The sequence below is a fragment of the Platichthys flesus genome, chromosome 4 (genome assembly GCF_949316205.1).
Source record: "Platichthys flesus chromosome 4, fPlaFle2.1, whole genome shotgun sequence".
In the NCBI taxonomy this organism is placed as follows: domain Eukaryota; kingdom Metazoa; phylum Chordata; class Actinopteri; order Pleuronectiformes; family Pleuronectidae; genus Platichthys; species Platichthys flesus.
The window spans coordinates 2,829,976-2,842,976 of record NC_084948.1 but is presented as its reverse complement, the minus strand read 5'-3'; the positions used below and the strand labels follow the sequence as shown (position 1 = coordinate 2,842,976).

The 13,001-nt window shown below is 40.5% G+C and overlaps 1 protein-coding gene across 3 annotated transcripts; it reads left to right on the top strand.

Moving 5' to 3' along the window:
• Nucleotides 1-1,115: 1,115 nt before the first annotated feature.
• On the top strand, nucleotides 1,116-12,960 carry fam118b (family with sequence similarity 118 member B). 3 transcript variants are annotated; one of them, XM_062386538.1, is made up of 8 exons: nucleotides 1,116-1,221; nucleotides 2,300-2,389; nucleotides 2,653-2,905; nucleotides 7,197-7,424; nucleotides 8,796-8,924; nucleotides 10,529-10,841; nucleotides 11,854-11,919; nucleotides 12,202-12,960. In XM_062386538.1, exons 2-8 carry the CDS (start codon nucleotides 2,307-2,309, stop codon nucleotides 12,213-12,215), a joined length of 1,086 nt encoding a protein of 361 aa, XP_062242522.1. In that variant the 5' UTR covers nucleotides 1,116-1,221; nucleotides 2,300-2,306; the 3' UTR covers nucleotides 12,216-12,960. The 3 variants fall into 3 exon arrangements, with proteins under 3 accessions (XP_062242522.1, XP_062242523.1, XP_062242521.1); XM_062386539.1 differs by lacking the exon at nucleotides 1,116-1,221 and adding an exon at nucleotides 1,228-1,598 and having other exon boundaries at nucleotides 10,529-10,826; XM_062386537.1 differs by lacking the exon at nucleotides 1,116-1,221 and adding an exon at nucleotides 1,228-1,598.
• The last annotated feature ends 41 nt before the right edge of the window (nucleotides 12,961-13,001 follow it).

Genomic DNA, 13,001 nt, shown 5'->3' with positions numbered 1-13,001 from the left:
ACCTAGTTTTCCATTAGTGTTTTCTGAAGCTCATGAAACTAGCAAAGATCAGCATTTTTTTATCCAGCAGTCACATAGAGAGATTTTCTTACAGGGCTTTATTTCCTGTCGTTTTGAATTACTGCAATTCTCTCTTGACATGACTGAGCCAACAGAATCCACATAAAATATAGCTCGTCCAGATCGCAGCAGCCAGACACCTCTCCAAATCTCCTAAAAGAGAACAAGTGACCAAGACTTTAGCTTCTCTTCATAAGCTTCCAGTAAAATGTTGAGGTGAATATGCTGATTATTAAGGTCTGTTCTGTACGGAAGCGTATTGCATTCCCTTTAAAAAAAAAGGGTCTGTTTTTCTGAGATAATTATCCTGCCCTAAGGTTATTAATGTGTGTCCTCTTTATATGGCTGGACCTTCACAGAAAGTGGAGGTTGTCTATTTGATCTGTTATCAATTTATAAAAAGATTCAGTTCCAAAAAAATATTCAACAATCTTAATTTGACTAATAAATCAAGTCGATCAAAATATATAATTTTTTTAAACTAAAAACAACAACAATTTTATGTTTATTTTTGTTTATTTTTCACCAGGATAATGTACTTAATAAAAGTATTAAAATTGAAAATGTTTGAATGATTTTACAATGTTGTGTTTTATCTTGTTGTTACCCTTTTCTCATCAGTACAATTTTTTTATTTCCGCATATCTGCTGCTGTATGCTCTTCAAATTCAAAATGGATTATTTAGAATTAAATTAAATAGTTTTTTTGTTTGCTTTTTAACAGTTTCCTGTGTGTTTTATAAAGCACCTTGTAACTGTGCACCGTACTACTAATAATAACAATAATACCATCTAAACAAGGTAACAAAGTGCTACACAAAATCCATTGCAAAGAAATAAAATAAAAGGTATATAATTCAGTTCAACGCCAAATCACAACAGAAGAAGGTCAAGACCTTAACACTTATAAAGATCCCAACAGTTAACACAAAAGTAGATTGTATTGTTATGATTATTATTTATGACGGATGTATTACGTAGGTTTAATGTATGTATAAAACCGTGGTATCTCAGAATGACTCGCATCAAATAACTTTTTTTCAGTATTCCTGTTTAGTTTTTTTCATGTGGGCCTCACGCAGAACAGAAGAGCACTGAGGCCGGTTATGCGGACGGCACCTGAAGGCATCATGGGACTAGGGGCACACACCATTACAGGCGGTGAGTTTAATGTCTGAGTTGAAAACTTCAACACACACACACACCAGCGATGTTCACACGAGTCCACAGGAGTGCGTGGTGAGCAGCTGAACCCAGGACACAGCAGCACAGTTAGCTAACATCCTTCAGCTCCTCTCAGCATGAGCAGTAAACCGCTAACTTAGCCCAGAGCGACGGACTAACTCTTCGCTAGCTTACCGCTAAAGGTGTTAGTTAACGTTAGCTGTGCGTCGTGTCCCGGTGGGGATCCGCCTGGGGGCCAGCTGTCGTTAACACCGTCTGAAAAAGGCTTCCAGGATATTACACGTGGTTCACCTGAGCATAAAGTCGATTTTGGTTGATTTGGGGTTAGACACGTTGGACTCACCTACATCGAGGTAAGAACACGGTGGCAATGTTTGTTAACTTTAGCATAGAAGTAACTGGTAGTTGTCTACTTCTAAATAATTCGTATTAAATGGTACACCGGCCTCAAGCACTGAGTTCCTGTCTATGTATTGCTGTTGTTGCTAGGGGACATTAAGTTAAGGAAACTGGTAATGCTGTTTCCTGCAGCATAAATGCAAATGGCAGTGGTCTACAAATGAGTTCATGTAAACATTGATACATTTACGAGGTTACATTCAACACTCGTATCCTGTATATGCAATGCAGTTGTAGCTGTGAGACATTGATTTAACTTGAAGCCAAGAGTTAGGAAAAACAAATATCATAAGCGGTTGAACTATAAACGAACCAGGTGTGTTCCGGTTGCCGGAACAGCAGCCCCTTTTCCTGTTTATGGTGGCTACCAATATGTTATCAGACTTCCTGTTTGTGAAGTGTAATGAGGATGTTGCAAGGCAAGACAACATTTCAATTGAAATTAGCCCTGACACATTATTACAAATTATAATCCCTTGTCTGACATGATTCCAGTGTGGTCAAGGTTTAAAGAGTCGGGACAGCTTTACTGTCCTGTCATTTTCTGTTATTCCTAATTTGGGAGGAATGCTGTGTTGCCTTTGGTTTGCTAAATTAGTGAACATTGAACTTGTATTGCCAAAGTAGCATGTTTTGTATCATCGTTGTATTTCAGGAGCTGAATGGCCTCTGTTGTAGCAGTGAAAACTGAGAAGCGACCTGCAGCTGATTCTCAGGATGCAGACTCCAATGCCAAAAAGCCCAGGTAAGCTGAATTGCTGCATTGAAGCCAGCTGTACATTATTGTGACCATTCAGTCCTAGGTTTTGTCAACCGGACTGATTGAAGCCTTTTTGTTTTTTTAAATTTCTATTTTTGTCTAATTTTTTTAACCCTAAATAAAGGCAAGTTTTAGATTCACACTGCATGCTAGTCTGCTTGAAAATGGTTTAACCCTCATGCTGTTGGAAGGATTAGGAAAGCACCTTCTTTGGAACCGTCTTCACTCGATCTCTCCCGGCCCCTTAGGAAACTGCTGCCCAGCCTGAAGACCAAGCGGGCCCCCGAGCTGGTCCTGGTGATTGGCACAGGGGTGAGCTCTGCAGTGGCCCCTCAGGTCCCTGCACTCCGCTCTTGGAAGGGCCTCATCCAGGCCTTGCTTGATGCGGCCAATGACTTCGATCTACTAGAGGAAGAGGAAAGTCGCCGTTTCCAGAAACACATGCAGGAAGACAAGAATTTGGTGCATGTGGCCCATGACCTCATTCAGAAACTTTCCCCGGTAAGACCCGTTTGAGCCTTTTTGTTCATCACCTCGCAAATGTACCAAGACATGCTAGAAAGACTGCCAGCTCACTGGGCTTTCCTCAGACAGGGACATTTTGTCTCAACTTGCATGGATTGAGATAAGAAATCTTAGTCTTATCTCATTAAAAGGCCTATAGCAAATGACACAAGGCTTGTTTGTAGGATTTGTTCTCAGAAATGTTAGTCAATACAGGCTAAGGGTTCGGTCAGTGAATATTGAGTTGATCACAAATGCAGTAAGGCTCTGTTTATGGTTTCTAATTTTCAAGTGTTCATAAACACCATTGCTGTCTACAGGGTGTCTTGGAAAACCGTCACCCTGATAAAGTCATGCTAGCTGAACTGAGTCAACTTAGTTTTTCTTTTCCTCTTTTCTTCTCCCTTGCTTTTTTTAATCAAGACTGACTAGATATTTCCAGCATATGTACTAGCCTGCATTCCACTGGTTGGCTTCGTGCCAAAAAAGATGCACATAAGCTGCCATTATTGGTTAGTTGGTGAGTCGGGCCAGTGATGTTTCAATTTCATCAACAAACCATAGCCTATTTTGGTAAGAGCTTCCCGAAACTGTATTCAGGGAAGCACTTCAAACTTTAGATGTTACTGTTAATCAGTAGGGTCATTACCTTGTTCCTTTCATTTGGTGTAGTAACTTCCGCACCATAACTCAATTGACATTTGTGAGTTTCCAAGTAGAAAGGACAAGTATTTGTTTACATTGAAAATACACTCAACTGAAAGCCACATACAACATCTCTTAGTTCTGAAACAGAGGGACTTTGTAGTGTGGACATCCCGTGAATTTGCAGTAAGCACCTAAGGTTGTGTATCATATCAAATAGCAGTTAATTATACCCCTCTTAGAATCTATACATATTTGTAAAGCAAAGTGAACCATTTCATCGCACTGAGCACGTTTTGAGACTGTTTTGCACCATGTGACCCGAAAGAGACATGAAACAAAAAATAAAATGTACTTGTACCCTGAGAAAGAGACTAACACAGTTAAAATAATATAAACAACAAGCACAATGTAGATGATACAGAATCAAACAAATCTGGCTGCTGGTGGGGAGGAAAATGAATAGAATTTCTTCAACTCGAATTTGGATAATATAATTTTTGGTTTTCCCAGATGACCCTTGTTTCTTTTAGTGGACAGGTCTGTTATGGAGCAGGGCTGCCAGATGGGAGCCTTATTACAGTTTGCCTCCAGTGTTAGTCATGTCTCATCGCACCTTTGACATTGATAAAACACTCTTTGTTTCAGGGCTCTGCCTGTTGTCACAAAGGGAACAAACAGCGCTTTTATGGCTTTATCCATCGTGTTTATTTCAATCCACAGTCGTGCAGACACCAGCCCACTGCTGTTGGCTACAGACACAGCAGGATCTAGCATGCAGAGGAAAAAAAACAACCCCCCCTCACCCCCCACATCAGATTTTCCATTCAGACAGAGTTAACGCTGAATTTCCCACGGGATTAATAAAGTATCCATCTATCTATCTATATCTAACGCACCACCCCAACCGCAAGCATGCTGCAAGTTATAGCAGAGGTCATGTACGTGTAGCTGCTATATTCACAAAACCCCTCTACAAAAACGTTTCCTTTATTGCAGTTAAGCACGCATCTTAGCATGAGACCTGAGCTGGTCCTAGAATAAAGGTTGTACTAATGTGTTAATCATCCATGATGATATTGTTCAAGGTGCGGTGCCTGCCCTAACATCATAATCCCCTCAGGAAAAAAACGAGTCGTATGAGGTTGGGAGAGACCTGCCCTCAGCTCAACTTGATTCCAACAGTGAGGTTTAAAACAACACTTCATGGAATTGTGTATCACATGGATTTTGGTAGTCTGCTGCTACAGTGTCAGGTAATGAGGGTAATCTGAAGTTAAAACTCTGAAGAAAATGTATTTTGTCTTAAATCCTCTCACACCTTGACCTCAGCAATACCCCGCTAATTAATTATAGCCTGCTGACTAGTTTTGTTAATCGAGTGAGAAAAATCTAAACGGGGTCAGTGGAGGAAATGGGAAATGAGCCATAAACATCAAGCGTTCAGGTTGTTCCAACAGGAAAGAATCAGCATTTTCTTGCAAAATCAGATTTGAAAAAAATTGTTAAGTATATATTATTGGGGGAAAACATAAAAATAATTTGAATTAAAATTTTGACCAGAGTTGTTTACTGGAACTCAATTTGGTTATAACATAAGTCCTGAAACAGTGCAAGGACACAGAGATCAGGATCAGTGCTGTAGACACTAGATGTGGATAATGAGCTTCTTCCTGTGGAAAGGACTTCTACGTTAAGCCCGTTAGAGCCATAATCTCTGGAAGTCAGCAGAGCCTTTTCCTGTGCAAGGATCACCTTGGTCACTGCATCTATTGCCACTACTCTGTACTATTCTTTGGTTACCGTCCCTTCCTGCCTTTCTTTCACCCACAGCTTTTCAAAACCCCTCTCATGCATTGTCATGGAGAGTTTCAGCAGAAACAAACCAGAATGAATCTCCTCATCAAAAGTAGACTTCTTCCTGTGAGACTTTTTCTCAGAAGTTCAGCATCAGAGGACAGGACCAGATATGGCAGACTGCTTTTTCTTACCCTTGATGAGGGGAGAGAAATCCCAGGATAGAAAATATTTTAGGATTGTGGTGTCTGCTTCAATCTGTGAATGATCTTGTACTGACTGACGATGCTTATTGATATTCGCTTATTGCACAGAAAGACTTTTGCTATCGACTGCAGTCGACTATGTCACATTGTTATTGTTCTTGAGCAGATTTAGAAGCTTACCAACTTGAAGTCTTACTTCAGAGTAAATTAAATCATTTAGGATCCTGAGTAAATAAATCCTGCAAAGGGCTGAAAGAAAATAAGTTGAAAGCATCTTAAAACAGAAATAAAGGTCTAAGGTCTAAAAGTAAGACTTCTGAAGTACATGACTATGTGAGTCATTTATCGAAATATTTAATATATATATACACATGTATATGTGGATACACATAATTTCTAATATTCTTTGTAAATGGTTTTGTATTTATATAATCTATTAAAATGCACACATTTATTTTAAGACGCTTGATTTACACATGATGTAAGTAAAACTGCACTCAAGAGGGTTTAATCCAATTAAAAGACTGCTTGATGGTGGTTTGTGAAAGTGTACTCCACATCACAGTTGCTGTAATTTGTCAACGGTTAACTGATACATTCATTTTTAACATGAGATACTTCTAGGTAATATTATTATAGGTAATAAAGTGCTCACGTTCCAGCGAGTTAAACCAGTTAATGAGGAAACACTGACATTAGTCAGAAATTATCACTCATCAAAAAATGAGGAACATATTATTCCCCACTCGTGGTATTTTTTAGTCAGAGTCTTTACTTAGCAACCTATGTTTTTGCAATATTGAAATCAATTAAAATGAATGTTCTATCACATACGTGTGGGCATTCTGCTGGGAAGAGTTCACCAAGCAGACCAGTTCAGTTCAGTGGTCAGCCCTGTGGCCACACTGCCAGAAGGGAATGGGTTCAAACCTGCCAGTTGACCAGGGTTTTTTTTTGTGGAGTCTGCATGATCTCTTCGTCGCTCTGTGGGTTTCCTCCACATTATCTGCCTTCCTTCCAGAGTCCAAAGACAAGGATAATTGATTAATTGGCGATTTTTAAATTTCTCGTTAGTGTGACGTGAGCATGGATGTCTGTCTCCCATGTGACAGCCCTGTTAGACTGGCGATCTGTCAAAAGTGTGGCTTGCCCAACATTAGCTGGGACTGGCTCTGGCCTTCCCCTGCAAAAAAGCTGTAAATATAAAATTTGCAATTGCAATAACAGTGAAAGTGTCTGCAACACTCTGTACTGAAGACTTTAGATGTGACATTAAATCAGTACTCTGGTGATTATCAATCATGATGTGTTTACTTTGAATATCTGTACTTCCTCTTTGCAAATGAAATTCCCAGTGCTGCTAGTTAATATCTGCATTTTCCCTTTCCAGCTGTTACCATGTTAATGTATTGCTATTAAAATATGCTTACCTGAGACAATATAAAGGTTAAGTCTGCAGACACCAAGCATATGTTCTTGAAAGCATCATGCACTGTCTGTGAAGTCTTATAAATTATCCGTTAAGGTATTTTCTGCAGGAATGTCATGGGGTACTTAGGTCATTTTGGTATATGCACTAACAAATTGGCAACAATTTTCATTATTCCCACAGTCTTCTCTGTTTGTTTTTTATTGGACAGAGAACAGGCAATGTGCGATCCACATTTTTCAAGGACTGTCTGTACGAGGTATTCGACGACTTGGAGTGTAAGATGGAGCATGCGGGGAAACATCTGCTGCGCTCGGTGCTGCAGTTGATGGAGAGCGGCGCGCTGGTCCTTACCACCAACTTCGACAACCTGCTGGAGATCTACGCGGCTCACCAGGGCACCAAGCTTGAGTCTTTGGACCTGACTGATGAGAAGAAGGTAAACAGATGCTGTTTAGGTGGTTTATTGATTTTTTTCCTGATCACAAGTCAGCTTTTTTTTTCCAAATGAGTGCAAAGGTCAGAAAGCAAGCCCTAAAGTGAGTACAGTATGTTTGGCTGATTGTAGGAGTTTTTTTTTTTCCCCATTCGGATTGCATCGTAAAATTATTTGGGTTATGAATCAACCTGAATATTCTCTTGTACTCTGAGCATTTAGTTGAACTGACTTCCTCCACAGGATTTACATACCTCCTATTAGGGCTGCTCGATGAATCGAAATTTAATCGTGATTTCGATAATGGGGTCAAACGATCTCCAAACTACTATAATCGAGTTGAAACGTTTCTAAAAATTAGTTGGAATTTTTTTCGAAAGAGACACCCATGTGCAATTCAGTCCTTCCCCCAAGGCATTCAGCGGCCCAGCTGACTGTCACTCACTCTCAAGCAGCCGTAAAGTGAAGGAGGCGAGTTGTGTGTGGTGATCGGTGGTGAAAAAAACAGCACGAGTGGAAAGCAAGGAGGGCAGCAGCAGACCCTGTAGCGGCCGCGCCGCACACCGCTATTCTCAAGCGCGCTCCCGCTTGGCTGTTCAGGCCGGTTAGACCGGACCCGCATTTCTCTGCGCAGGTCAGCCGGTCAGAGAGTGTTAGGGTTGCCATCATTAAGGGTTTGAATAACCGGGCACCAGTATCCTGGTTTCACGGAGGAATAAGACACACAGCCGTCCTCGGTGTTTACCGGAGCCGGAAGTGATTAAAAAAATAAAGCATAGACTTCAAAGTAAGGGCATATATTAATAATCATTTGAATAATCGTGATTTTGATATTGTCCAAAATAATCGTGATTATGATTTTTTTTCCATAATCGAGCAGTCCTACCTTTTCTTTCAGTGAAGTTCCTGTTTGGTCTGTTTTGGAGAAACATGACAAAGCTCTGGCATGAAAGAGCCTTTTGTCTCAGACAGGTGGAGGAAGGTTAAAGTTCCAGCGACTACTCAGCCGCTGTTTAATTTTATTGATTGAACAATATTTGCTTGGGTTAAGACTTGGGTGGAGAGCAAGTGTATCTACATAGATTTGTTTCTCCTCTGACCAGTTTCCTCTTGAAATCTCAATTCATCCAATCCTGTCACTTATGTCCTGCTTGATTTAAAAAGTAAGTTTGTTTATTAGTTAAATAAAAAACTAAATTTCAAGATTCAATTGAGTTTTTCGAGAGGCTGGTCGCTGTGCCTCTCAGTTCTGGTATTTATGCCTCGTCTCCATCAGGGCTAATATCCTCTCACTGCTGTTCAGTGATTTTTACACGCTTCCCAGACAGAACAGGATTGTGAGCAGTGGACTGTGATATGTGTGTGCATGTCTAGGTGTTGGAGTGGGCTCAGGAGAAACGGAGGTTAAGTGTGCTGCATATCCACGGTGTTTACACCAACCCCTGTGGGATCGTTCTGCACCCTGCTGGCTACCAGAATGTACTGAGGAACACTGAGGTCATGGTGAGTGCTGAAATCGTTGTCAGGTTGGTTTGTTGACATGAGTCGACGTGATATTTAAATGTTACAACCTTACGGATCACCTATAAATGACCTTGTGATTCAGCCCCTGCTACTTTGCTGTATTACTGCTCTCCTCAGAGCCAGAGTGCAGCCTCAGATCTGGGGGCAGGGCTCTGCTCGCTGCTCCTGAGTTGTGGTTAAACGAAAAGTGAACAGGTTTTTGCGCTCAAGGCTCCTCAGCTCTGGACCTCCCTGCCCAAGGACCTAACGATACAGAATCAGTGACATATTTTAAAAGACTTCAAGAACGTTTATTAATCCTAGAACACCATCTTATGACTAACCTGTGTTGTCCATTTTATTATTATTTTATTGTCTCACTTTATTTGCCTCAGTACTGAAATGTTTTCATCCTGTTCAACCATGTAAAACATTTTGTAACAATATTTTGAAAAGTGCTGCACAAGTTCAGTTTATTACTACTGATAATTTACTACATTGACTTACAATTTGCACAAATTAGGAAAGGCTGTCTGTACCAAATTTTATTTATTCCTACACTGGGTAATTTGTAAAATGGAATATAAGGGCCATATTTAAGAAAAAATTGAGGATTATGTAGTAATATTACAAGAATAAAGTTGTAATATTATGAGAATAATGTAGGAATTCAATGAGAAACAAGGCAGCACAGATTCTCCAAGTCCATGTGGTTCTTTCTTCAGAACAGACAGTTTCTTGCACAATCTGTTGTGCAAGAAACTGTCTGTTCTGACTGTCAAAAAAAACGTCTGTTTTGAGCCTAAATTCACTGACACTACTTCGCTCCTCTGCTCATCGGCCTACTCTGCTCCTCTGCTCATCTGCTGCCCGCATCCGTTTCAAAACATAAGTACTTGCAAACCGTACTGCGACCGGATCGGGTCCAGTCAAACTTCCAGGACATGGTCAAACGTTACACCCCAGCCCACTCACTACGCTCTGCATCTGCCAATCGGCTTGCTGCTCCCTCACCGCATGCTAAACACTAAACAAAATCACGACTGTTTTCTGTGCTGGCTCCCAAATAGTGGAATGAGCTCCCCATTGACATCAGGACAGCAGAAAGTCCAAATCTTCCACCGCAAACTAAAAACATACCTATTCTGACTATACTTTGAATAAAAGTTTAAGCTAACAATTTAGTTGCACTTGAATGGCACTTACTTATAGCACTTTGTAGTTTGGTTTTTTTTTCTTGAAGAAATAGTTTTTCTTGATTCTTGTTGTCCTAGGTTTGTACCTTCATGGTTGAATTCACTTATTGTAAGTCACTTTGGTTAAAGCGTCAGCTAAATGTAATGTTATTTGTGAAACCTATAGGCGAAAGTAAAACTTAACAAGATGTTCCACATTCCTCAATTTAACACAGGCAACAGCCTGATCTTCTGATTATCCTCCTAAAATTATGACTATATTTACAAAATATTGCATTTAAGATATCATTTTATTCCTGTAATATCATGACTTTATACTTTGAATGTTAGTTTTCATTCCTAGTGAATTATACTTTTGAAAAGTAGCATGTCTAAAGAGAACACATATATTACCCCTTGTTTCAACAGCGTGAGATCCAGAAACTGTACGAGACCAAATCCTTTGTGTTTCTCGGCTGTGGGCGCACAGTGGACGACACCACCTTCCAGGCTCTGTTTCTGGAGGCAGTCAAGCACAAGTCGGACCTGGAGCACTTCATGCTGGTGCGGCGCGAAGACGTGGGCGAGTTCAAGAAGCTGCGCGACAACATGCTGGACAAGGGAATCAAAGTCATCTCCTATGGAGACGAGTATGCCGACCTGCCCGAGTACTTCGAGAGGCTGGCCAATGAGATCTGCAACCGGGACGTGTCCACCAACGGCTGGGGTGAGGAGGATGAAGGTCTGTCACTTAGTGTGACTGAGTTCAAGCTACCCTGTCTTCTAGAGATCACAGTCAATATGTTTGGAAGGAAAATTATTAGCAAACAGATTGTTTTCTATTGTAAATTTACACACAATTGGTTCACCGATGACACGTTTCCGATATAACCACAACATAACTAAAGTTTTTGGTTATGCTTAGACTCTTGCAGCATTTGGTTAAGGTTAGCGAAAGTGTGGTCTGGTTTAGAAACTGATAATATTGATGGACGACAGACACAATGTGTTCATTTATATCTCATCAAAACCAGATTTGCCCCAGACCTTGTGTCTTTGTTTCCTAAACCTAGTCACAAATAAAGTTGAAGAATCTTACTTTTTCTTAATTTACTATGCTCATCAGGTACTCTTTTAAAAATGTTAGTAATTAATTGTCGTACAGAGAGGGAGTTAAGTAAAGCAGGACTTAAAACTAGAGTGAAAAATCTCATTATCTAGTCATCCCTATGCAAATTTGTGGATATGTTTAAATCCACAAAACAGTTTGGAGTTTCATGGGTAAACATGCGTCATCAAGCCCCGACATTTTTATACCAAACATCATTTACACAAAGTTTTAAATCTGAGAGTCCACCAGCAGTGGCTAAGCTAGCGGACATTAGCATTTCCGACAGTCCCTGAATGCACCTCATCGGAAGATATCAGCAGACATTTCCAGTGTGTAATTGACTTGGTTGGAGTTATGAATGTTGGGGCTTGCCGTCACTTAGGTGACACCACAGGAGCAGTGTGGCGGCATGTTATGGTTTTTCTGATGTTTTATTACGTCTGGATAAGGACTCACCATTGACTTCACTTGTTTTGGGGCCAAAGCTTTGAAGAGAGCAATGATGGGAGGTGGTGGTGTATCGCCTGTAGCCTGCGCTTGCTGACTCTTAAAAGTATTTCCAACCTGAGCTTTAAATTACCTGCTGAGAGGAATTCAAAATTTGACTTGAGCCTGCATTTTTCATTTTTATCTCCCTCTACAGGATCTCCGTCCCAAAATGGGGAAGAGCAGCAGAATGGTTTCAACACACAGAAAAGCCTCCTTCAAGGTTAGGACTCAATGCTTCTCTGTGACTTCAGGCAGTGGCCACTTGCAGGAGACATGCTCCTCAATAATAAAGCCCTGTCAACACTTGTGTTTTCTTATTGCATGCTGGATAGACAAAACATCCAAGGCTTTCCTTGATTTTCAGTATGAAAAGACCTGCTGCTACTTTAAAATACAAAGATACAGCTGACCACAGTGTTGCATGCATGGCAGACAGTGACAAGTTGTTGCTCTTTGTTATTCAGCTGCTCACTCGAGTCCATTCCTTCTCTTTTTGCCCCAGACTTTCATTCCTGACAGGCTCACGGTTGGGATCGCTATCAGTCATTTTCCTCCACAGCTCTGTCGTGACAGATCGGTGTATTTCGAGTAGTGCTCGATTCTGATATCACACGGTGGATTTAGGAATCCCTGGAACACTGTGGGCCATAAGAGACCTAGAAACTGTTGTCACTATTTTTGCAGAATGTCCAGGGTTTCCCTGTTTTTATTTTTAAAAGGGAAAGGAGAAATTTAAGGTCACAGCCCCAACTGTACTGCGCGTAAATATTACTGAACCCCTCAGCATTTGGGTGAACTCCAGTTTTTATGTTGGCATATGATCCAATGATATGCTGCTTCAATTTGGACAAACAATAAAACAAACTGCCTCCTCTTGACCTTGGCTGGCTGGATATGAGCGGCTCCAGGTGCAAGCTGTTACGCACATCACATGCTCTTAACTGAAAAAAAGTCTTGATATGTAAGATATGATTGTATCTGTCATGCTCAACCCTGAAACCAGGAACACTTGATTTGCACATTACTGGATGTGGGAATGGTGGAAAAAATTCAACAATGTAATGGGTCTGTCCTCAGATGTAAGTCCAGGGGAGCATCTTTTCTTAGCAGTGACGCTCTGCCAGTTGCAATCACTTAGCCACTCCTGTGCTGAAAATAAAAAAAGTTCTTTGTAATTCTTTTTTTGTATTTTTAATACTTGCATGTGTTTTCTGACAGTATTTATAAGTACTATTTTCAAAATAAAGCTTTTGGTATCCCATTTGTCTGTCTTGTTTCATGGTGAAATACAATTATGTAAGT